General features: G+C 40.7%; 1 protein-coding gene across 2 annotated transcripts in view; it reads left to right on the forward strand.

Annotated features, from left to right (window-relative positions):
• The window catches only part of LOC149219729 (BTB/POZ domain-containing protein), a 222,171-nt gene that overhangs the window by 43,322 nt on the left and 152,428 nt on the right, over positions 1-26,421 (forward strand). For both annotated transcript variants that reach the window (XM_089384471.1, XM_089384472.1), the window contains 3 exons: positions 18,141-18,324; positions 18,541-18,609; positions 18,714-18,812. In XM_089384471.1, the coding sequence (XP_089240597.1) occupies positions 18,141-18,324; positions 18,541-18,609; positions 18,714-18,812 (352 nt within the window). The remainder of the gene's footprint in view (positions 1-18,140; positions 18,325-18,540; positions 18,610-18,713; positions 18,813-26,421) is intronic.

Consider the following 26,421-nt stretch of genomic DNA (forward strand, 5'->3'; position numbering starts at 1 on the left):
GGTTTAGTATTGAAAGATTAAAGTCACATGGTAATATGTGTCATTAGGTATGTCATCAATTATAATCCTCCAATAGTGCAACATCCATCAAGCGTGCCATTACTTATGTCATCATCAAGTGTAGTATCCATCAAGGGTAAGGACATCATATTGTTAGGGCAAGGGCTTTTATATTAGGCACATAATTGGTACTTAAAGGCTAGATCCTTATGAGCGTCAATCAAGGAGGGCTTGTTGTCATAGGCACATGATTGGCACTTTAGGATTTACATCAATCTATTGTGTTTAGGGCATCATGGGCATCTTAGACCATACTTCTTCATTAATGGTTTGACATATTCATAATGTAAGGGCAACCTCTAGGGTTTGCATGAGGTTCATTGACATCACAAGAATATTTTCCATCTCAAATAATGCCATATTGACATCAATGACAACCTTGACTAACACGTAGTTCATTCTTCAAGCTTGCTACTTGACCAATGTTCTTAATAGTGAATAACTTGACAAGGTTTCATACATTTCCCGAGCATGATTGATGTTGGCTATAAATGAGACAAGGTTGTTCCTTATTCCTTCTACTTAGGGTCATGGCCACCGATTCTAATTCTCTAAACTTTACTTTGTCAGCATCAATGGAGTCATCTGTAGGCTTCTTTACTTTTCCTTTGACCAAGTCTAGTACCTTGTTCTTTTCAAGGATGAGGTCAATCCTCTTCTTCCAAGACGGCTCCTTCAAGTTTATACTCTCCCTTGATTTTGTTAGACATTGTCTTTGTAGATAGTAGACTTCTTCCCTTGAATACTCCTTTTGAATGATTCCTTAATCAAGTGCTTGAGACTGCTTTTTTCTTCTTTCTTCACCAAAGCTCTGATACCATGTTAGAAAATCAAAAAGGTAGAAAGATTTTCTTATACTTGATAATTACTTGTGATGTTCTTAACTTCTTATTAGGTTTCTTTATATCTTCTTTCTTTTAGTTCATCAAGTAATTACCAAAGCAATAGCACATAAAACAATGAACACTAGATATAGGCTCACAGTTGGGGAAAAACCCCTCTCTAAGGGAAAACCCAGTCGATAATTTTTCCTTCAATAGTTTTCGGAGATATTCCAAGACTCTAGACCTTGACACAAACTTTCCTCCACACCAAGTCAACCTTCCTCTTCTCTTGCAGATGATCCTACTTGACCTGGCAGCAGCAACAACGGTAGCAGTAGTAGCAGCACTTTCTTCGACCCAACAACTTCGACCTTGCTTTGGAGACTTCGATTTTCGACAAAAAACTTCGATCTTCTCATAGGAACTTCGATTTTGGCCCAATACAACTTCTTAAGGCAACAACACCCAACACCAACAACTTTCACCTATATTTTGATTTGGAAGCAAGAACATACGACAACTGGCTACGATATCAACAAGAGAACTTTGATCTTCCAAACCAAGGTACGAGAGAGAGATAGATGCACCAAAATTTCGATCTTCTACTTTTCCTTCTCCTAGACCAAACTTGCATTTCCTTTTCTTACTTCCTCTTATTTCGTACTTTTTCCAGCTTCAAGAGATATCGAACTAACTTGTTGAGTGAGTGTTTCAAATGGAGTTCTAATTGCTTCATTTATAGTCCTTTGGTGAGGTTGAATAGCCCTCTTTGAGGCCGACTTGATCATCTTAAGGCCAACTTGGTGTGGAGGCAACTTAATTCATATTTGACTCAATACTCAACCTTTTTACATGATTCAAAAGCTCAAGAAGGGTCTCTTTAAAAGTACAATGACTCTATTAACTCAGAATAAATCCTAGAAGTCCTCAATGGGGACTTTGACCTAAAACATGATGACCCAAGCATGAAACCCATGCTTTAATAAGTCATAATAATAATAATAAAAACTCTTTTCTTTATTCTTTTGACAAGTACATTATAAGATGACTCAAATACATTTAATGAAGACTGAACCTAGTTACATTTTCCAACAATAGCATCCCCCAATTGTCAGGGATGTCAATGACAACTATGTCCATGGTGATTATCTTTTCAGGGCACCCTTTTAGGCTAACTGATTGGCTTTCTATGATTCCACACACCTTGACTCCTTTAGAGTCAACCCCACAAACGTTTTTGTATTTTCTTGAGATATGCAAACCTAACTGCTCCATGACTTTCAATAACATAGTGTTTGTTGTTGACCTAGCATGCAATCATGGAGGAGGCAATCACTTATTTCAAGAGTGATGAAATAACTGCCTAGTGTATAGGACTATTGGTGAGTCAGTGTTGACTTCCCCTTTGTTCTTGAGTGAGGATTTTTCGTGCTCTTCTCCTATCTTGCTAACTTGAGACATGATGATCTTATAATTTTGTGAAATCGTGGGTATTATACTTTCGAAACGCTTTTCAAGGTTCTTGATAAAATCATCATTGCTTGGAATTAAGGACTATATAGGCTTGGCCTGGTGTATTTCCAGAATTTCACAAGCCTTAATAGCTACATCTTATGCATGAAGGATAGTTTTAGGTTTCTTGTCTCTTGTTAGATACACCATTTCCCCAACCAAGGCTTGGAGGTAAGTTGAAAAGACTAGCTCATCAGGGGGTTTCAACTTTTTAGGGATCAAGGCTACTACACTATTAAATCTTTTGTTGAATTCCATAATGGTTTAACTGTCATCTTTCTATTAGGAGGAAATCTTTATATAGTTCAACAATGCTTCTTTCATCTATCCACCTAAAGGAAAATGCCTTGATAAAGTCATTCCAAGAGCTAATGGATCTCTCAGGAAGAGTCATGAACCACTTTTGAGCATTATCTTTTAGTGATAGGGCAAATAAAGTCATGAACACATCCTCTTGATTTTCTTTGATAAGGTTAGCAAAGCAAGCCATTTCAAAATTGTGGATATGCTTCTTAGGGTGTTCAAATTTTGCACCATAGAATAGGAGTATCCACTTATAATTCATGGGAAAAGGGTGAGCTATCCCTAGGATATTTTCATAATTCAAAGGGCTCATGGAATATTGAATCCAAGGTTTAATCCTTCTCCTCATAATTATCCTATCCATAAAAGGAGTACCAGGAGATTCATCATTTCTTTGATGATATGTTACGAGAGTTTGAGTAGCTACTTCTATGTTTAAGTTTTGTTGGAGTCGACAAAAGAGAATCTATTTTGTCATTTGGGATATTCTCTTGAAAGAGGGTGAAGCTTAATTTTCAAATTACGAGGTTGAGTCAATTCTTCCCTGGCAATGGTGCCAACAATGTTGCCTCAAAATCTAGCAGGTCTTGCAAGGGAGAACCTACAAGGAAAAAGCTAGACCAAGGGACAACAATGAGCGTGGCTCACTATCACCACATCCATGACCTCCTTCTCTTTTGGGGACTTTCACAACTAGGGAGGCTTCCCTTTAGATAGGTGACGTAAGGGTATATTTTCAAGGTTCAAGGTGACAAGAAAGTCTTATAGAGACAATTCTTTCTAAGAACAAGGCTTAACAAGTGTAATTCACATCCCCTCTAATAAGGCTAATTTAGGGCACAAATGATCTAGGGCTTGATATGTAGCAATCCAAATGGGTTAACCTAGAGTCAAGAGGCCAAGCAAAGACTTCCAAACAATGAATATCAACAACCAATGAGACAAGAAGCCTTCAACCAGCCCTAAGTTGAAGCCTAGGGCAAACTAGGGTTTATCAAGGGCAAGATTGATGTAGGGCAAAGAAGTTTGCTTTTGAAAATGGATGGTTTGGCCACCAAAGGAGCTGATTTTGAGGCAATCAACACTCCCCTTGATGTTGAATCTTTCCATAAGCTAAAAGACTTCAACCCTAGCTAGTTTCTTCCCTAGCCCTAGCTAGCGGCTTGACCTTAAGGGGTCGAAAATGAGATTAGAAGGATAATGAGCTTTATGGTAAATTTTGTATGTGATTAGCAAAGTAACAAGGCCAGTGCGTAGTCCTTGGGATGATGGAGTCTATGGGAGTGTAAAATTTTCTAATTCTTGGTAAGGAGTAAGGGAATATTGAAGCCCTAGGTTTCAAAACCCTAACTATTACTTTTGTGAGGGAACAAAATCACTTGGGAGAGCTAGTTTAAAGATACACCAAGGGGATTGCCGTTTACTTTCTACTAATGAGTATCGCATACAATGCTATCATGTAGATTCCATACATTGATTTTCAACAATAATTAGCACAATAAAAACCCTAGATAATAAATCATTCCATAGATTAGACACAAGAATAAAAAATTAACAAATCCATGACACATACAAGATAGAATGCATGTACAATCCTTTATTGCTCCAAAGTAACATCTCCAAGACCAAAGAAATAGCTCCAAATGACAAAATACACCATAGAGTCACATCTCCACGAGAATTCAAGAAGGCCGTAATAGTCACAAGTGATGATGATCGAATACAAGTGAACCTATCCTATATTTATATGGGGATTAAGACTACTAATTAGCCTACAAAAGCCCCCAAAACAAGTTTGATGACCAAAAGTACTTGGGTTACAAGCCACCCCATTAGCTTTATGAAAATATGCCCTAATTAACCCACGCGTGTGAGCCATAATTTCTCTAGGGCTAGCACCATCCAATGTAAGTGCTCCACATGTGATGTCCAAGGGTGATGAGGTGTCCAAGGTGGTGTAGAAGCATCTCAAGTCCATGATTTGAGGGTTGGCCTCAAATTTATCTCATTGCCTCCTGTGGGATCCTAAGATCTAGCTAGGGCACCATAAAGTGGTCTCCAATTGTTAAAGGTGGCCTCCTTTGCTCCAATGTGAAGGGCTTCTTTGGTGCAACAAGCCTCCCTAGCCTCTCATGGTGAGACTGCCCTCATGTGGACTCTGAATTAGCTGCTGCCCCCACAAGTTGTGTCAAGCCCAACCTGGGGACATACTGGGTCCAGTTGTGTCATCTTGAATAATCCTCAAATCTAGGTCAAAACCAGCCAACGTCTTGGGTGTTGGATGTGCTCTGGGACTTGTGTCATTCCATGATTATGCTAGGAGGCCCAAGAGTCTTGATGCTTAACCTGTTTGTGCCAAAATACTTCTTTGGAGGGCTTGGGCAACTATGGAGTAGCTTCCCAAGACCTGGGCTGTTGAACCACTTGGCAAGAACAACATGGATTCTAGTGAAAGCAGCCAGTCATTAGGGACCGAGATCAATAATGCATCTAAGTGAACCAAACTTGAATGTTAAGGGCAATCTAATAGTTCAAACAAGGAGACCCCTTCCAAAATCAGAACCCCGTTGTCGCAAAGATGTTCTCTCCTTGGGTAGGGGTGGGTAAATGTCAACCCTATTAGGTGATTCTAGCCCCTAAGGGGAAGTAAAATTTCCCTGTTCTCGCCTTCCATTGATAGGTGTTAGTGAATGATAATTGGTAATTGTTAAACACACACATGGCAAAGACAAATAGGAAAGATAAAACATGAGAGTACATTTATTAATATCAAATGATATACATTTATAGTACATTGTGTGACCGTTGGGTTCTACATCCCAAGGTCTCTTGGACTTCCTTAGTCTATTCGGCTTCCACACTAACGCATAGAGGATTAGGTGTCCAACATTCCCCCCTTAATCCGAAGGGTTATGTATGAGTCCAAGAAGAGAGTATAATACAAAATGTGCAAAAAATGCATGGAGCACTAGGCTGAATGTGCTCTTTGAAATGTTGGTATAAAGGGCGGTGGTTTAAGGATGACCACCAACACTGGAATGCTTAGTGCAGTTCCCGGAATTCTTCCAGTTCTGGCATGAAGCTCAAGTCTCTAGCTAGAAGAAGTGTTCCTGATGTTTTGAAGAGGGAAACCTTCAACCATGAAAGGGAGGTCTCACCCAGCATAAAAGGGAGAACATCAACCTGAAAAGGGAAGTCTCAACCTGTGATGGTTTAAGGATGACCAACAACTCCAGAATGCTTAATGCAATTCCTGGAACTCTTCCAAAACTGGCAAGAAGCTGAAGTCTTTTGCTAGAGGAAGTGTCCCCAATTCTATTCCTGGAACTCTTCCGAAACTGGAAAGAAGCTGAATTCTTCTGCTAGGGGAAGTGTCCCAAATTACCAACTGAAGGCATGCTCAAGGGCATCTTTGTCTCTGGCTACAACTTTGAAATTGGTGTGGCAGGTTGTGGCTCAGGCTCTCTTGATGTGGCTTTAAAGCTTGTAGATGACCATCATTTCCCCCCCTGTCAGATACAAGGTGAGATGATGGAGAAAACTCAACTGCAAGACTGTTCAATACTCTTGAACAAGTTCTGATATTTGGCGGTGGTTTAAGGATGACCACAAACACTGGAATGCTTAGTGCAGTTCCCGGAATTCTTCCAGTTCTGGCATGAAGCTCAAGTCTTCTGCTAGAGGAAGTGTTCCTGATGTTTTGAAGAGGGAAACCTTCAACCATGAAAGGGAGGTCTCACCCCGCATAAAAGGGAGAACTTCAACCTGAAAAGGGAAGTCTCAACCTGTGATGGTTTAACGATGACCAACAACTCCAGAATGCTTAATGCAATTCTTGGAACTCTTCCAAAACTGGCAAGAAGCTGAAGTCTTCTGCTAGAGGAAGTGTCCCCAATTCTATTCCTGGAACTCTTCCGAAACTGGCAAGAAGCTGAAGTCTTCTGCTAGGGGAAGTGTCCCAAATTACCAACTGAAGGCATGCTCAAGGGCATCTTTGTCTCTGGCTACAACTTTGAAATTGGTGTGGCAGGTTGTGGCTCAGGCTCTCTTGATGTGGCTTTAAAGCTTGTAGATGACCATCATTTCCCCCCCTGTCAGATACAAGGTGAGATGATGGAGAAAACTCAACTGCAAGACTGTTCAATACTCTTGAACAAGTTCTGATGTGTGACTGAAATATCTTCTTCGCTGTTGATGCCCATTGCCAAGAAGCGATCCATCCAAGACAAATCTTTGTTCTTGTAGGAGGTTTGTTTCTAAAGCATCTGTTTGAAAAATGACTGGTTTTATGACAGTGCTTGCATGGATGAAGATCAAAACAATGATCTTTCAGATGGCCAACTCGGTCACAGTGTTGGCATTTCACAATCTGTTGCTATGGAAGAGGGGCAGAATCTGGAACAGCTGAAGGTGAACTGTCATGAGGAGCAGGTGAAGATGAACTGTCCTGAAGAAATCCAACACTTTGAAATTGGATTGGTTTGGACTCTTGGAGTAGTCTGGAATATGAAAGGACACGTCCTTGTCATATCTAAAACCAGTTCTTTGCTTGTTATGGACAAGATCTTCCCAAGGTCTGATGACCAACTTGGAAAGTGCAGGCTGAATTTCTGCTTTTGCATGCAAATCTGTTGTTGCATTAAGCATTGAATCTGAATTATTGACTTGCTATTTATGGGAGTCTGTTTCATTGTTCTGAACAGAAACAGGTTCAGAATGACGACTCCATTGTTGTAATTCTGCTTGTTGTAGCTGAGATTCAAGCTGCAAAAATTCAATCTTGTCTTGTGCAGTTTGCAGACATATTTTAATGTTGAAAAGATTGTCCTTGGTGATGTTTACCATCTCATCTATAGTGGAATGTATCAAGGTATTTAATAAACTTAATACATCACCAATTAGAGCCATTTTTACTTACAGCAAAAGAGTATTGAAGTAGCTCTGTTTTTTGTTTAAGCTAGAAAAATAGAAATTAACAGAGTGGTTTGGATAATAGTGTCTAGATTCTGGATTTAAGACCTCCGTGGTTTATTTCTTCTGACTTAGTTACTGGAGAATCCACAGTAAGAACCATTTTCTGCCAACGTTTCAAATCCCAACCGGGATCCATCATCAGGACCACTTGAATGCTTGATAGAGAACTGTTATGTAATCTATGATTAATTTGTGTAAATGGAGGAATGAGATTATTGTCACGACAGTTCTTAAGAAAATGTAGGTCTGCAGCTCTTCTTGCTATCTTCGCTCTAGATTTTTCGAGTAAATTGATTTCACTCCAGGTATCCCCTCCGTATAGGGAAATGATTCTGGATTTAAGACCTCTGTGGTTTATTTTTTCTGACTTAGTTACCAGAGAATCCATAGTAAGAACCATTTTTTGCCAACGTTTCAATCCCAATCGGGATCCATCATCAGGACCACTTGAATGCTTGATAGAAGAACTGTTATGTAATCTATGATTAATTTGTGCAAATGGAGGAATGAGATTATTGTCACGACAGTTCTTAAGAAAATGTAGGTCTGCAGCTCTTCTTGCTATCTTCGCTCTAGATTTTTCGAGTAAATTGATTTCACTCCAGGTATCCCCTCCGTAGATTGTCAAAATCTGCAACAATGTCTCTGAAAAAGGACCAAACGATCATACAACTTGTTTGCAGTTATCTTCAAAATAAAAAACAATGTTGGAATAAAGCTTCAACATTCAACCTTTTCTTTTTGCTTCTGGATTGTGCCGAACTCTTAAATGTATTGCATGGAAGAGTAGGCTTGCCAGTTGACTGAGTAGTTGTTAATATGTCGCTGAGCAACAACAAGATGTGAATCACACACAGACTCCTTTTTGGGCTAAGAATAATTTCGTGGATGTATACGATGGTGAAATACGCCTTGTTTCAAGTGCAAGACGGGTATAGTGAAATGGTGGACACTATCAGTTTATAAGATTTTCCAGATTATAAAGTGCTTTGCTATAGTAAACCTATCGAATATCTACTTTAATGTAGCTATAGATCGACTATATGTTGGGGTAAAAAAAGACCAAACATACATCCAGAATTGCAGAACTGATAGTTATACATAGAATCAGATGTTATACATAGAATCGGATGTTATACATAGAACAGTTGTGCAGAGTATCAGATCAAGGCAGCAACATACCATGGCTGGATCCGCCAAGAAGAGCAAGGGAAATAGTGAAGAAGGCAAGGCAATTGCACCTTAACATCCCCACAACAAAAGCTTTCTCTTTCTTCCAATTTCTTTGCCACACTGCCGATCAGTTCTGACCTTCTGGTCCAAATATTCTCCTATTTCATTGTTGCACAGAGAAACGCTCCTTCACTCAACATTATTTGTGGCCATTTCTGTCTTGCCATTCTGGTTAGCTTGTCAGCTGAGAGAGAGCGCCAGGCAGAAATATGATAGGTATAGTTCTAAAATGCATAGAGAGACAGACTTGATTTTCTCAGAAAAATTAAGAGACACATGTCCAACGATTTGTGGGCAGAGATTGCAGCTAGAATTTAGTTGAGAAAACATTCATGAAATGCAGAATTAATGGCAGAAATGACCTGCACAAAAAGGCCATAAAACAAGTGGCTCAAATATGAGCAGGGCAGGATATCGTTCGCTCTGATACCATGTTAAACACACACATGGCAAAGACAAATAGGAAAGATAAAACATGAGTACATTTATTAATATCAAATGATATACATTTATAGTACATTGTGTGACCGTTGGGTTCTACATCCCAAGGTCTCTTGGACTTCCTTAGTCTATTCGGCTTCCAAACTAACGCATAGAGGATTAGGTGTCCAACAGTAACAGAGGGGAGATGGCCAAGTGCCATGGCCAAAGGGACCATTTGATGGGGTTGTCCACATACTGAGTGTATAGATGTGAGGAAGGTGCATTTTTGGATGCATGATTTACCAACTCAGCCTTTGTTTTTCCAACTTTCTTGTGCGCCTTTTACTTCTGCTTGATTTTTCTTTGTATTACTACTTATAGCTCAAAGGTTATAACATGTTTTGTATGATATAACATTTGTATTACCCCTTTAAGATGAGTCAATTTATTGCTTATCAGGGTTGGAACATGTAAGGGTTCCGTTTCTTGATGTAATGGAGCAATAACTGCTCAAGGATCGAGTGATGGCCATATGTGTGAGGTAGAGCTCATGCTAGGCTTTTGCCGACTTGCTAATCTTTATGTTCCTGACCATCTTTTGTATTTTGATTTTTCTTTCCTTGATTTTGTTGTGGCCATGATATGCTCTTTTTGTTTCTTTTAGCTGCATCAACCTCCTAGGGCAAAGTTTGAGGGCCCTTCTGAAGGTATGCAAACATGTGAGTGCAAGTTGAACTCGAAGAATGGAGGTGAGATATGGGTTTGTAATGCAAGGTGGAAAGTGTTAATTATGACACGGGAAGATGGAACTACACTATCTCAATAAGGGCTTCCCAAGTAGTGCCCCTCCTATACCCGAAGGACCTTAAAGGAGGCCCCACTGGACTAGGATCAAAGAATAACCCCCAAAGTAAGGTGAGAGAACATGGTCACGGTCAGAGTTTGTCAATGTTCCATATCACCCCATAATCCATTCTAAATGCCCGAAACAAATAAGCACCCAATTGCAAAATGATCAAAGTACCTTTTGAGTGGCAGCCTACCTTCGTCTATGTGCTCATGCTAAATAGGTGAGAAGCAAATGGCTAATGCAAGTGTCGAAGATATATGGTGGCTGTTAGGCGCTGTTGGCTAGCTAGATGGCTATTCAATGTAGGAGACAAGTTTTCTCCTATGGGGTTCCCCATTTTGGTGGGTAACAATATGGATAAAGAGGTGATATGGAAAATTGTCCATTCTTGACTATAAATTTGTTCTCTCATCTTATTAGGGGGGTTAATCTTTAGCCCTAGTCTAGTGGGACCTCGCTTGAGGCCTTAGAGTTATAGGAGGGGTACTACTTGGAAAAAGTAGATTGAGATAGCGTGTTCATTCTCCCTTACACCATAATTATTACTTTCCATGTCACATTATAAGCCCTTTATATACCATCTCAATTCTTTGGGTCTAATTTGTTATTGGTTCATTGGGATTCTGCACCCTCTTATCCACATCCTTGATTAGGGTCGGGAAACATTGCCCTGGAGGTTGATGCAACTAAAACAATAGGGAAGCATGTATGGCCACAATGAAAGAAAAAGAAAATCAAAATGAAAAAGAGGGTCGAGACATAAGTTAGTGTGTGGGCAAAAGCCTAGCATGAACCCTACCTTACTCATTAGCCATCACCTAGTTCTTGAGGACTTTATTCTCCTTCTCATTAAAAAGAACCCTTGCATGTTCCAACCCTGATGAGTGATAAATTCCTTCATCTTAAGGGGTAAAATCAAATGCTATCTTATAAAGAGCAAGCTCTAACCCTTGAGCTATGCACCCAAAACAAAAAACATTATTATGAAGAAGTAAAAGGTGTACTAGAGGGGTGGAAAAAGTAGGCCAAGTAGGGTAACTCATTCCTTCACTATTGCTCGCTCCATTACATCTATATAGTCAGGATGTGGACTTGGCCATAAAGTCTTTCCCCTCCATTGCTACTCATTTTCACCAACACCTATTGATTGGAGGGTTAACCTTTGGAAATGCCTCCTCCCCTTGGCGTCTGCAAGCAGCTAATAGGGTTGACTATTAACCACTCCTACCAAAGTAGGGAACACCTTTACAGGACTTGGTCTAGTTAGATATTTGAAGGCAATCCCAATTTGAAGTATTAGTATGCCCTTAACGTACAAGTTTGGTCCACTTACAACAGAGCGTTGGGAAGTATGATGACTTTTGCAGTGGATACATAGGACCTAGGACACTGATGTTCTTTTGCCTAGCACAAAGGATTCTTGATGATTGCACCACTGGACCCAACATGTTAAATTTCCATGAAACTTTGCAATTACTTAGATGAACAACTGAAAACTAAAACTAGTTAACTTACACCAAGATACAGAACCTCTTAACAACTTATAAGCAGCGAAATAATAACACAGAGATAAAAACACATCTCACAATTGACACGCTTTTCTCAGGAAACCCGACAAGGAAAACTTGCTTGCTTGATGTGGCTATTTTATTGATTGTCTTTGGAGCAATTGAATCTAGTACAAAGCAATCTGTGTCTCTTGAGAAAGCGTTCTGCTTCTCACACTAAACCTCAGTTGATAGAATTGATTTGGGCCTTCCTTGATCACTACTTGATCTCAGTTCCTGCACCCAATTCTTCCTTTGTGGCCTCCTTGACTTGCTTTGCAAACCCTGTTGTTTTGCTTCAATTTTGCTCCTCCTTCCTTGCGCACTTGGCCTCCTTATTCCTTGCGTTGATCTCTTATTTCCTAGCACACTTCTAGCCCTATCTCTTAGTGCTCTTGAGCTCCTATTTTTTTAGGACCCCAACTCCATTCAACCTGTGCACAACCAATTCTCCTAAATTCTAGCGCACTTGTGCTCCTATTCTTTAGGACACAATTTTTGTGCTCCACAATCAAGGGTCTCTCACACTAACTCATGAGCTCTGTCTTGTCACAAAACTTTGTGCACAAAACAATTGTATAATCCTTGTGCCTTTGTCCTTTGTTTATAGATTCGATCAATGCTAAATTGGGCTTGTTCAAATTTAGAACTTGATTTGTTGATTGGCAAGTTAACTGAGAGTGTTACTTTCTCTCCTTCCAATCATCACTAAAGTTGTTAACTCGTGCTTTCTCCAATCAACACTGGAGACCTAACTCTCTCTTCCTTCAATCAAGATTGAAGACTAGCTCGCTCTAATTGAACAACTAACTGCCACCTTGTTTTGTAGTCAAACTGATGAAGGCTCCACTTAACCAAAGCTCCAACTTTACGCATGTGAACTTGATGATTTTTCCAACAAACTGGAAATAACTCATCCTAATTGAAGTCTAACTCATGAGGACAATTCGAGGTCTTCACTGGCTAAGGCACAAGCCAAAAGACCTTGCTTGCTACATTTTCAACACTCCCTCTTAGCGAAGAAAGTACTTTTGGCTCTTCCACCTGGATCTGTCTCCAACACTACCATGTTCTCTGCTGTTGCAGCTATTGCCTCTGAACTAGAAGAGTTCCCTTCTTTCTCCTGCAAAATTTGATCTGAAGACCTGCTCTTTCCAATCATGCTCTCCGAGTCTATTACCTCAGTCATAAGTGCAATGTACCCCGTGTATCACCTCAGTCCAACTCTCTTTTGATTCTCCCTAAACAATTCTTCTGCGCACTTGGCTCAAACTCTCCTTATACCAGGAGTCAAAGACTGAGTGGCTGCCTGCACTCACCTTGGGTTCTAATCCTCATCATCTTGCTGGTCGGCCCAACTGCCAACTAGCTGAGACTCAAGCTGAGATACTTGTTGAGGCTCCATCTTGAGTGGCTTCTTATCAGGCACTCTAACATGCTCTTGCTCTAAGGACTCCCTTAGAGCTCTGCTCTTCTCAACCATCACTTCTATGCTTTGCCCACTTCTTGCCTTGCTGCTCAAAGCTGTGCCCGTCTCTACTTGAAACTTGTAGAGATTCTTCATCCTCACACCTGTTTGCAAAAGCCAAGTGTTGGAGGTGAACCTTACCTCTACTGAAGATGACATCATAACCATTGTCCTCAAGGGTAGTTACTGAAACAAGATTATGCTTTAGGCCTGCAACATAGAGGACATCTATGAGATGGAGAGGATTACCTGACTCCCTCTGAAAATTGACAGTACCACCTCCTCTTGTCGCATACATGCTATCATCTCCTAGCTCAATCTAAAATTGCATGTCCTTCTCCTTCAGGTGTCTAAAATACTTCTTGTTCCCAGTCATGTGGAAGGATGTTCCTGATTAAATATACCATGCACTGTTGTCTGTTGAGCTTGCCATGCAAGCTATCAATGAGAAATCTTTCTTGAACTAGGCAGAAAAGATATCTACCTCCGTTGATGCAGCTACATGATCCTTATTGGAATCCTTTCGATTAGGACACTTAGTGACATAGTGCCCAAATTCATGGCAATGGAAGCACTTGATTTTGCTTAGATCCTTCTTCTTCTTGCCCTTTTGACTGGGCTCAGCCTCTCCTTGGCCCTTGGCTCTACTACCTTTTCTGCCAGGGAAAAGTTCTCCTTGTCCTCTACTGGAGCTTCTCTACGAGTTCTCATTCCTCTCCAGTTTTCTTCTTGAACATAGTCACTCCATAACCTTTCCCAACTGGGAATATTCTCTTTGCCACTTATTGCATCCTGGAAACTATACCAAGACTTATGGAGTCCCAGAAGCACAAGACTCACAAGGTCTTTTTTTGCTACTGTCTTGCCCACACCACCTAGCTCATCCCGAACCTAAGTGAACTTTGAAAGATATGTGATGATGGGCTCTCCTTTGCTCATCCAGATACTTCTTAGCTTCTCTTTGAGAGCAAGTTTCTTGGCATCATTGGAACCCTGATACAAATCTAAGATGGCTTTTAACATCTAATATGCTGTCTTCTTCTTATGGAGATGAGGGATACTATGGTCTCTGATCCCCTCGAGAATTATCCTCCTCACCTTGGTATCATTCTTGTTATGTTGGGCCAACTGTTGGGCATATGTAGGTGGCACTATTTGCTGTTCACAAACTCTAGTAGCCCATTATCTTCCAACACCATTGATATCCACTCCTTCCATGAACAAAAAATTGAGGCTTCCTTTAAACTGTGATATGACCTTAGTCTCAGGAATGCCATACTGCTATCCAAGGAATGGCTCTGCTTTGCTCTTCATACTCTAGCGCAAGCCTTCTGCTTGATTTGCGTTGTCCACTAAGTTGTCAATCTGGTGCTGGTCTTTATATTGATCTCTGCTCTGATACCATGTTAAATTTCCATGAAATTTTGCAACTACTTAGATGAATAACTGAAAACTGAAACTAGTTAACTTTCACCAAGATATAGAGCTTCTTAACAACTTATAAGCAATGGAATAAAAGCACAAATATAAAAGCACATCACACAATTGACACACTTTTCTTAGGAAATTCAATAGGGAAAACCTGCTTGCTTGATGTGGCTATTTTATTGGTTGTCCTTGGAGTAATTGAATCTATTACAAAGCAATCTGTCTCTCTTGAGAAAGTGTTCTGCTTCTCACACTAAATCTCAACTAATACAATTGATCCTGGCCTTCCTTGATCACTACTTGATCTCGGTTCTTGAACATAGTTCTTCCTTTGCTGCCTCCTTGACTTGCTCTGCAAACCCTACTGTCTTGCTTCAATTCTACTCGTCCTTCCTTGCACACTTGGCCTCCTTCGCATTTATCTCCTATTTCCTAGCACACTTCTAGCCCTATTTTTAGCACATTTCTAGCCCTATTTTTAGCGCATTTCTAGCCCTATTTCTTAGTGCAATTGAGCTCCTATTGTTTTGGACACCAACTCCACACAACCTGCGCACAACCAATTCTCCTAAATTCTAGCGCACTTGTGCTCCTATTCTTTAGGACACAATTCCCGCGCTTCACAATCAAGGCATTCTCACACTAACTCGTGAGTTCTATCTTGTCACAAAACTTTGTGCAAAAAACAATTGTATTATCCTTGTGCCTTTATCCTTCTTTTATAGATTCGATCCATGCTAAATTGGGCTAGTTCAAATTTAGAACTCGACTTATCGATTGGCAAGTTAACTGAGAGTGTTACTCGCTCTCCTTCCAATCATCACTAGAGTTGTTAACTTGAGATTTCTCTAATCAACATTGGAGATCTAACTCACTCTTCCTTCAATCAAGATTGAAGACTAAGTTTCTCTAACTGAACTGCTAACTGCCACCTTGTTCTGTAGTCAAACTGATGAAGACTCCACTTAACTGGAGCTCCAACTCTATGCATGTGACTTGATGATTATTCCAGTAAACTGGAAATAACTCATCCTAACTGAAGTCTAACTCATGAGGACAATTTGAGGTCTTCACTGGCTAAGGCACAAGCCAGAAGACTTTGCTCGCGACATTTTCAACATGCCTCCAGGCTGGCCTTGACACTACTTGATGGGCAATCCATGATTCAAAGCCCATATGAGGATGGCCTTCCATGAGATGACTAGGGAGGGCTTGTTGCACTTGATGGAGTCCTAACGCTAGAGAAAGGAGGCACTACGTTGACAATTGGAGACCCATGGAGATGACTTGGGGGGACCCCAACTTGATTTGGGACCTTAGGAGTTGCTTTGAGGTGGGATTTGAGGAATACTTAAATGATGAATGATCATGATGCTTGGAGACTCCTTCAGCCTTCCCTTCAACATCACCTAGTATTTGGAGCCCAAAAAGGGCATGACATCATCATATTAGAGGCTTATGACTCACACATGTGGGTCTATTTTGGCATTATTTCATGTTGAGCTAGTTGGTCTATTTTTGCATTATTTCATGTTGAGCTAGTTGGTTGACTTGTTACCCAAGGTTTACTTATTTTAACTCATTATCAAACTTGTTTAGGGTCTTCTTAGTTAAAATTAGCTGAGGTAGACCTCAAATAAATAAGAAGGTCGCCTCACTCTTTCATTTCATCATCACTTGTGGATGATTTTGGCCTAGCTCTTGTACCTCTCGACTATTGTGTAGATGTGATCTTTGTGGATATTTTGCTATTGGAGACTAGTCCTTGTTGTGCAGATGTCATTTTGGGATAATGAAGGATTGTTCATTGATATCTTGTAAGTACTTTTATTGTTGAATATATTTTATGGCTATTGTATGCAATGTATTTTGCTAGGGTTTCTATAGTCCATGTCTAAATGCATTTATGAAAATTTTGGTGAAATGTTGCATGCTTTAATCAAGAATCTTGAACATCCCTTGATAATCTCCTACAAAGCTTTTCTCTTGCTTTTATCCCCATATTGAATGATAGCTATGGTTTTAAAGTGGAAACTTCCAGGGTTTGATATTTCCATTGTAATTTTCCCTTAGACTCGATCACCAAAGTAGTTAGTAGGCATTGGCATCCACATAGATGGTCAAAATTATTAAAACATCACTCTTTTCTCTCTCGTCACCTTATTCGGCCCCACAAGGCAAGCCACTAGGGCTAGGGCACAAAGCCGAATTCAACTAGGGTTGAGTGTTGGCTTGTTTTGAGGTTGTTCTTGCTGGTTGGACCTTATCACATCTAAATCTTGCATTTTGTATGGTTGGAACAACTTAGGGATGACATTACAAACCCTAGGCAATTCTAGCCTAGAAAACCCTAACTTAGTTGAAGGCTTGTGGTTCCCTATTGTTGATTATATCTTCCTTGCAAACCTTTTCTTGGTCTTACATGCCTAAGTGTGCCGTTTGTGTAGCATTTCATCAAAACCCTAGGCTGTAAGCCCTCCTTATAGGTTCCTTAGATGGTACACTTTTCTTTATCTCATTGGATTGAACCTTGTTCTTAGTTTGAGTGCAGCATCTGAGGCTATTAAAACTGTCACCTCTTGAGCTATTGACTTAGAATATATGTTAGGTGACTTATATCCAGAAGCCTCCCTTGTGGTGAAATTCCAGTAAAGAGTAGGAGGTGGAGTGCTGAGGTGACAATGACCTCCACCCCGCTGTTTTATCTTAATCTAGCCCTTGTCTTGTGAGGCCTCTCACAAGACCAGCTAGATTTTGAGGCAACAATGCCCATCACAAGTCTTGGGCAACTGTTGCAGAACACATACCCCCTAGTTGCAGCAGCTGCTAACGAGGTGCTTGTGTAGTTCATGAGATGTATCTACCCATTGTAATATCTCTGATTGAATAGATGCTGCTTGTGGATGTGCATGGAAGTATTTCGAAAAAAAAATAGGCAGGCAGCCTCAAAATATATTCTGGTGTATATATGTTACAAGTACGCCTTTGCTAGTCGCACAACTTCTTGGCCTAGGTGTAAGGTTATGCCAAATAATATGTTAATGAACTAAATACACGAAACAAACAGAAACTTCTCACTCCATATATCTGTGCGACATGATAGGTTAATCCAAGAATATGCAATTGGAATATTGAAATTTGACTAAACAGTTATTTATTTATTCTGAATTTGGCAGTTGAGAATAATTACAATGTAGTGAACGTAAATTACATTATTAATTATAGTAGTTCTTGTGACCTAGGGTTGCATACGTTAGCATGGATGTGTCTTGGGCACTATATAAGGAGTCTTTTTGAATACTCTTTAATCATCATTGTATCATTCTTTCTTATTGAATATTATTCTGCTCTTTGGACATTATAGTTATGGACTGTTGTCCCATTTTTATGCGATGGCTCAATTAATAAACTGTTTAGTTCATAAGTGTTATCAGAGCTGATTGTAGCTGATTTGTTAATCTGTGTGTTAGTCCATGATAACTTGTGAAACATCATTCCCTATTTTTTTCATGTTGCAGGCACATGCTTCAAGGTCCATGGAAAGAAGCTGGTGCTCCTGTAGTCACATTACAAATTGATGACGAAAATGTTGATAGGGAGGCAGTGACTATAGCACTCGCTTACTTTTATGGACATCATCCAAAACTCAATGACAGCAATGCTTTCCGTGTTCTTGCAGCTGCATCCTTTCTTGATCTTCAGGTGGGCAATACTTCTTTCTAAGAAATTGGAGAAAACATTATTGTAGTGAGTTCAATCAGTTTCTGAAACTTTAATTGTTAGAGGCTTGATTCCTTTCTTCCACAAGGGAATTTTTCAGAAGTCTCTTGATTCAGCTATTTAATTTTAACTCGAATGTTGAGAGTGCTTGCATTGCAATCTAATTAAAATGAATAGTTATGCTTGTTGTAAATACAGGATCTTTGTGCAATATGCACTGATTTTATAATTTCTGAAATTTGGAGCTCAAACTTCTTAGTTTATCAGGTTTGTATGCTTACAATGGTACTTATTGTGTAGATTTTGGTGCTTCTTTATTGTTTTCTGGATTCTGATTTGCTGTCTACTTCTAACATTTCTAAGCTGAACAGGCTTTTGCAGAAAGCCAGGACTATGGCATACATGGTGATCGTGTTAGAAAGGCATGTTGGGGCTACCTCTGTCGTGGCGGTGCAGTAGAATTAAGAGAGGTAGGTCTTATCCCTTTCGATTTTTCCTTTTTTGAAAGATAAATTCAATAGGGATAGTTAGATTGTGCATGCTGATAGTTATATCTACTCTGTGCAAGATAAAACATAAATAATGCAGTTATTTCCTTGTTAAAACTCATTTTTATTTGTTAATGCATTACCTGGGCTTGAAGAGAGAATGTTTCCAAGGTTTGATGTGAAACCTTCATAATTTAAATTTAAGAGACTACATCGAGGCTCAAAAAATCAGTGCAAACAAACTAAAAAGTGGAAGCCACATAGAGGACAGATAATATAGATGTCAAATGTAGAATTGAAAACGAAGAATTACTGGCTGAGCTCTGGCATCCATGTCTATCAATCTTCTTCATAGAGAGTGCGTATGTACATAGTACATACCCCCAACTGAATCTGCAGTCCGTTAGCATGCACCTTGGCCTGAATGACTCGTGCAAATGTACCCCCAACCTAATCTGCAGTCCGTTAGCATGCACCTTGGCATGAATGACTTGGGCAAAACCTGTTTGAATTAATTATTTCATCTAGTTGTATCATTTCTCTCGAGTCTAGCTTTGCAATTCAATATCCAGCACAAGTCTTTTAATTGGATACAGCAATTTTGAGTTTAAACTAGCAAAATACCATCCCATTTGTAGAAGAATCCTTTGATAATGCCTCGTGTGGTCTGTTACCCACCAAAAGTGGGTAACCCATAAGAGAAAATTTTCTCCTCATTTTTCAGCCAGTCAGCCAGCAGCCCTATGATGGCTTACAGATGGCTTTACATCATAGCTCTCCACCTATGCTCTGGTTAGTACTCTTTCCCATCTGACATGCTTCTTGAAGGAAGCTGGGTCATCTATCGAAAGGTACACTAACTGTTTATGTAATCATTGTGAAATTTTTATCTATTGCTGCGACTGGAAATTATTCTTCTAACTGAAAATTTAATTATGCAATTTATTTGCTACGGCAAACAATGATTAAAATCACAACTGCATTTTTCACCATAAAAATTACTGCGGAAAATAAAATACTCGAAATTGAGAAACCACACACACAAGAATTTTGACACAGCCATTTTTGGACAATTGTCCCCGGAAAAACCCAATGCGAGAAAACCGGTGTAGCAGATGAGGGTTTTATCATTATTCTTTAGCAACAATTTCGAGTACAATAATTTGGATGCCCAACTGACGATCTAATTTGAGGAAAATATTGGCAAAATCTAGTGAGGAATTTTCTCTCACCCCACAACTATTTTCTGCCTACGAAATCACCTCCCCACCCTTTGCGTTGAGCCTCCCGCGTCATCCTCTGCGCAAAGCTTACGCTGACCCTTGAGAATTTTGGCCTTCTGTCCTTTGCCTCTTCCGAAGACTAGAAACCTTCCTTCCGGAATACTGCTGCCCTCTTCCACCTACCACTCACCCTGTGGCTCTATCTTCTCTGTTGCACTACTGCTACTAAGAAAATCGAACTGCATGGGCAACTGAGTATCTGCACTGGTGTATTCTTGTTAAAATTGGCAACTAGGGCCAAACTCCATGTGGGTCATCTTATTTACGACAACTGATATTTTTCTTGGATCCCTCTCATCGAGAGGTGTAAGATTGATCTAAAGATCATTTGATTCTGATAAGTATTCAAGGAGTTATGAATTTATTTGTGTTATAAGACAATTCGTCAAGGTCAGCCAGCAACCAAATAAATCCGACATGTGCTCAACGTTTTAGTATAAAAGGAGATGACTTGAGAGTCATTTCATACACACTTCTCTCTTGATTTCTCTCCACTTGTCTTGGGTTTTAGTGTGAGAGAAATCTAGGAGGAAGTAGCCCTAAGACGCAGGAGGAAAGGAGGCTTAACAATCAACCCTAGCCGCAGTCCTAGCCCTAGCTTCTACGCATAACCTAGCTGTAGTCAAGAAGAAGAAATATGCTGCCCTAATCTAGAGGACGCAGTCATGAAGAGAAGCCCTAACGCTATCAAAGGAGGAGCCCTAACCTATACGTTGATCTCTACGTAGTCAAGGAGGCCTACCCTAGCCGCAGCATTAGGAGGCTGCCCTAGACAGCGTGGAAGGGCTGTATGGACAATGTCTCTTTGAGGTAAGTTTAAGGGCTGTTTCAGGGTGAAGGATGGCTGAGTTCCCTTGCTGGAAGAGCCTCAATCATATGACTGATTTGAGGGCACTTTGGAGGAGTGCAGATCCATGGAAGGGCAACCACAACCCTACACAGTGTTGCTGTAGGGTGCCGCAGTAATCACAGGCAGGCCGAGGTTGTTAAAGAGTGCTAGACTGCCCAGGACCACAACAAGAAGGGTCAACCTTCTAAAAAAGAGCAATTGCACTCCTTAACAACAGCTCTGGGCAGAATTGAAGGCTGGATATGGGACTGTAATAATGCTCTAACCAGGCGTACGTGGCAGCATAGGAGTGGACCTTGAACAATGAACTGTAGCATGAAACAGATGGTATTTTGACGATGAGGATGCTAATGGATGAGGGTCCTAGGACATGGTACAACAATGTTCAATGGGACAAACATGTTGGGACAACACATGATGGGACAACAATGACATTGTGCAACAGTGGCACAATGGGACAACAATGACATTGTGCAGCAGTGGCACAATGCGACAGCAGCAACAACGAGGTACAACAAGTACATGGTGCAACTAGGTGCAACAATAGTACTTGGGACATCAATGATGCTTGGTGCAACAAATACATGCTACAGTCATGATTGGTGAAGCATGATGAGATGCAACATAATGATGATGGGTGCAGCATGGTGCGGCACGATGATGAGGAGCAACACAACGATAGTTGCAGCAAGACGATGGAGTCACCTTGGAGAATCAATTGAAGCAACATGTCTTCAACTAAGTTCAGCTACCTCATGTATCATCTTCTTAGAGATGATCTATGCTCTTATTTAGATAAGTCAAAGTGTTGACTTCTGTTGTAAATGTACTATCTCTCTCTTTCTGTGCTGAACTATTGAAGAACATATAAGAAGAATTGATCAAGGTTTCCCCACATTGAGGTTTTTCCCTCGCTAGCGCCACATCTTGTGTCCTCTTGTCTTGGCTTGTCTTTCGCGATTTATATTTATGTTCTATCTGCAGTTTATTTTAATGCTGATGTGATTGCTAATCTGGAAAATATATTGAGCTAACTGTGAAAATTGAAATAAATTGCTCTAAGCATATAACATACCCAAACTTAACAATTCTTCATCATCACATCGACCTCCTCTTATCACCCACAGTTGGAGCACCAACGACCAAGATTAAAACTTAATCAATGGCTAAGATCATCTCTGGATCGATCCATGTGAGTTTCTAGATGATTCTCACCTTATCTCAATTAATACTGATTAATTAACCATATTCCCTAAGTTTAGACTTAGGAAATATTTAAAAAATGGTTAATAATCTAATTGAGACACTTCTAGGTGGAATTTCCAGAAATGATTTCTGGGTTTTGGAGATCTCATGTATTCTAGCCTCTCCACCAAATTTCGTGGCTAGAACACATCCGATGCTACAAAAACTAACAATGATTGGGACACTAACCATTCGGACTAACACTCTTTATCCTCATATCTGATTCAGGGCTTAGAAATTTTCCCTAAGAGGTTGATGCAATTGAAAGAAAGATAAAAACATATAAAGCTACAAATAAGGAAAAAGAAAAATGCAAATGATCGCTAGAACATAGTAATCACGTGGGCAAAAACCTAGCATGAGCTCTACCCTCCTCATTAGCCATCACCCAGTTCCTTAGCATTTAATGCTACATCTAAAAGGATCTCTTGATTGTCCCAACCTCGATGAGCGAGGAACTACTACATATGTGACGGGTATTGGAAGAGCACAATATGAGTTGGGTCTGTTGTTGCCCAAAGTGTACACCAAGGGCCACAACGCTTAGGAGAAAGGCTGTCACTGTAAACTTTGTCCACTCCGTTCTAGCTATCTCCTAGGCAAGCTAAGGGGAGCAGTCCCTAAGAGGTGAAAGATGGATGATGAAGGAAAGCTTGTTGGGAACCAACAAGTTCTAGGAGATACACTGAAAGCTATCTTATCAATTTGACTTAAATTTGATGTAGCCCTCCATCAGCGATCAAAGCTCTTTGCATTTGCATAGGTAGGTGTCTCATCAGTGTCATTCTCTGCATCCCGTTAGGCATGCCATAACCCTGATGGAGGAGCTGGTGTCTTTGTCCCCCTCTTGGCATTGCTGGATCAGCTTGTTTCAGTCATTAAACTTTGTCAAAGCTTACTTGTCTTGTCTTGAAGTCAAATTCTAGGTCTAGGGTTTTGGTCAAGATTATCTTCAAGGTCATGTCTCTGAAGGTCAATAAGTGCCCAGCAAGCCAGAGGGATGATTTTCAAAGTATTTCTTCGAAAGATTATATCTTGTACAGTTACATTTCACCTTGGATTTAAAAACCCTGTTTTTAAAGCCAAGGTCATTTTTCCAAAATTTTGTAAAAAATGGTAAAATTTCAAAAGACTTCAAAGGACAGCATGTAACCCTGGCTCCCTTGCCAAGATCCCTCAGATGTTATCCCTGCAAAAAGTATCGAGCAAAAGCATCAAATTAGTCAATTTCAGGATAAAAGGAAACCAAAAACATCTATAAAGTGTCAAAGAAAAACATTATAAAGTGGGTTTGGGCTTGAAATTAATTCAAATCAAGGTTATAAAAGCCCAATCTCCCTCCATCGAGCCTCATTGTGCATCCAAGTCACTTGCAAGAGAGATTGGGCGAGAGATTGGACAAAGTTTTTGAGCTGGACAGGCGCGCGACCCGTCAGACCAGGCGCGCGACCCGTCAGAGGCGCGCGACCCGTCAGCGCCCTCCGACAGTGCAGAATTATAACGGTCGCGACCCGTCAGTGGCGCGCGACCCGTTGGGTGAGGCGCGCGACCCGTCAGCGCCCTCCTTATAAAACCACCTGCAAATTTCACCAAGGAGCCACAAAATCGCCGGATTGTGTGAGGTAGGCCCTCAAGCTTAAAAATTTGTTGCTTGTTATGGTTAAAAGAAATCATGAGTACATTTTCAAAGATCTCCATGTGCAAGAGAAAAGCTCCATGTTGCTGTAGTTTGAAATTGTAAAAGTGGCTAGGGTTTTATGCTGTTTTAAGGTATTCCCTTGTAATCATTTTTTCCCCATTCCCATTTCTTTTTCCTTGACATTTCATGTAAATTTCCCTTGCAAAATTAGTGAAAAGCCCTAAACCCTACCCCTCTTCCCTAACAAGTAAAAATCAAACCCTAACCCTACCTCTAATAATATCCATGTTAATAAGTTTGTATAATGGTGTATATGCAATGATTTTGCAATGATTTTTCCCAAAATCCCTGTTTTATATATTTATTCCCATTTTCCCTTTAAAGTGTCCCTCCCCTAACATTCCCCTCGTGCTCCTTGTCCCCTTGAAAACAACATTTCAATTAGCAGTTTATAAAGCAGAAACAGCAGTACATTTCAGCCACTTTGCTCTTTAAACAATGTCAGAAACCGAAACCAGTTATGAGCAAAGTGATGACCATGCATCAGCTTCAGAGTTTGAGGAACAGAGGAGGCCTCATAAGGGTGGAAAGGGTGGTCATCATAGGAGAGAGGAGCCCACTTCTTTGACAGATTTACAGGCTTGTCCTATGGCAGTCTCATGCTTCCGGTATATGTCTTGTTATGAGTTTTGCGAGAGGATCTCTCGGATTCAGCATCACAGAGAGTTGGCTCGCCTATTTGTTTTACATTTGCATGATGGACATGTCAACCTTGCCGGGGTGGACTTTACATTGACACCCGAGATGATTGCTCAAGCCACAGGGATACCGAATGTCGGAGAGGTGTGGAACAAGCGCAGGATGTTGGACGGTGTTCAGTTTGAGCCTTTCATTAGACCTGCATTCATGAGACATTTGACGGGTGTATTTCCCTTCAGATTTTTGAGGAGTGAGTTTGCTCCCATGATGAGGCTTATCATGCTCTTTTTCACCTGTGAGGGCAAATTTTCACAGATATATTCGTACCATATTCGCCTATTGATGCATTTCACACGGGTACGGATGATGAACATCCCTGTTTTCATGTGCCAGAACATTGAGAGGATGGTGCCTTTGATGCAGAGGAAGAGCCCAACTTAGCAGTATAGGAGCCTCTATCATTACGGTTTGATTCAGCTTGTGGTCAGACATCAGTTGGCTCAGCAGGGCATCACATGGGAGGAGTTCATCTCTCGTGAGTTCTTTACAGCACCACCACCACATCCGGAGATTGTTCATGAGGAGGGAGGACCATCACAGCAGCGTGATATTCCCGGGACTAGCCATGTCAGCTCTCCTCCGCTTGTCACTTATCAGAGAGGCCAAAGGGCCTTATTTGCAGCAGCTCGGCGAGTATTTTCTCCACAGCAGGTGGAAGGCGTCTCGCCTTCTTCATCAGCTCAGCGAGTGTTATCTCCACAGCAGGTGGAAGGAGCCTCGCTTTCTTCAGCAGCACAGGCAGCACAGAGGGGCAAGCAGCCCAAGATTGATGAGGGGCCATCAGGTGTTCCAGATATAGAGCTTATTGATCTTGATGTCAGTTCTCCTAGCCTAGAGTCGAAGGAGATCATTCAGCACCTTAGAGCTGAAAATGATGCATTGCAGAGGAGATTAGAGGGGGCACAATGGACAATCTCATATCTAGAGCAGCGCAACAAACAGTTGGAGGATGAGTAAGCTCTTGATGAGTTGTGGAGGATTCGTAGTGACCGCAACTTGAACCGAAGAAGACCCGGTGATCTATTGCCCGCTGAGCGAGAGTCTATGCTTATCCAGCTCAATGCTCATTTGGAGAGGCTGTTGGCCAAGGCCAACCAAGATAAGGAATTGCTTAGAAACATGAAGAATCATTATTGGGCACGGATGCACGTGTACAAGGCGAAGATGAAGGTGTTTCAAAGGCGGTTGACCAAAGCACAAAAAAGGAGAAAAAGGCCCGATCCCCTCCACATCTTGGCCGAGGCTTCCTTGAAGGAGCAAGGCATTAAATAGTTCAGTCACAGCACAGATCCCAAGAAATTTTGAGCGTTTTTGGTCAATTTGGCTTTTTCAGGCAATTTACAGGTTTTTCCGCTTGACGGGTCTCACTCCCCACGCGACCCTTTCACTTGGCAACTCTATTTTGCAAAAACTCAGCATTTCCAGATTTGTCATGAAAAGTTACACATGCTCATCCATTGCCAAGAGATTTTATGAAGTTTTGGGCCTCCTAAAAGTAAAAAAAAAAGCAAAAAATGACTTTCTGCCACATTTTTGACACACAGAAAGCAGTATTGGGAGATTGCAATTTTGGAGGGGCAAATGAAAACCAAATTCAGAAATTCCAGTTGGGTTGGAAAGTAGACTCACAGACCTTTCCAACAAGCCTACTCTTGCCTCATTTGGACACCTGGAAGTGCCCCAAAAGTGCTCTCAAAGGCGCGCGACCCGTCAGGATTTGGCGCGCGACCCATCAGACAAATTTCATAATTTTTCACTTACAGCTCATGGATTCGCCCAGCGATTACTAGTTTTGACTTTTGATGGGGTTTTTCA

The sequence above is a fragment of the Pinus tabuliformis genome, chromosome Q (genome assembly GCF_031772625.1).
Source record: "Pinus tabuliformis cultivar Carrire ecotype Pingquan chromosome Q, CPIR1, whole genome shotgun sequence".
Classification (NCBI taxonomy): Eukaryota; Viridiplantae; Streptophyta; class Pinopsida; order Pinales; family Pinaceae; genus Pinus; species Pinus tabuliformis.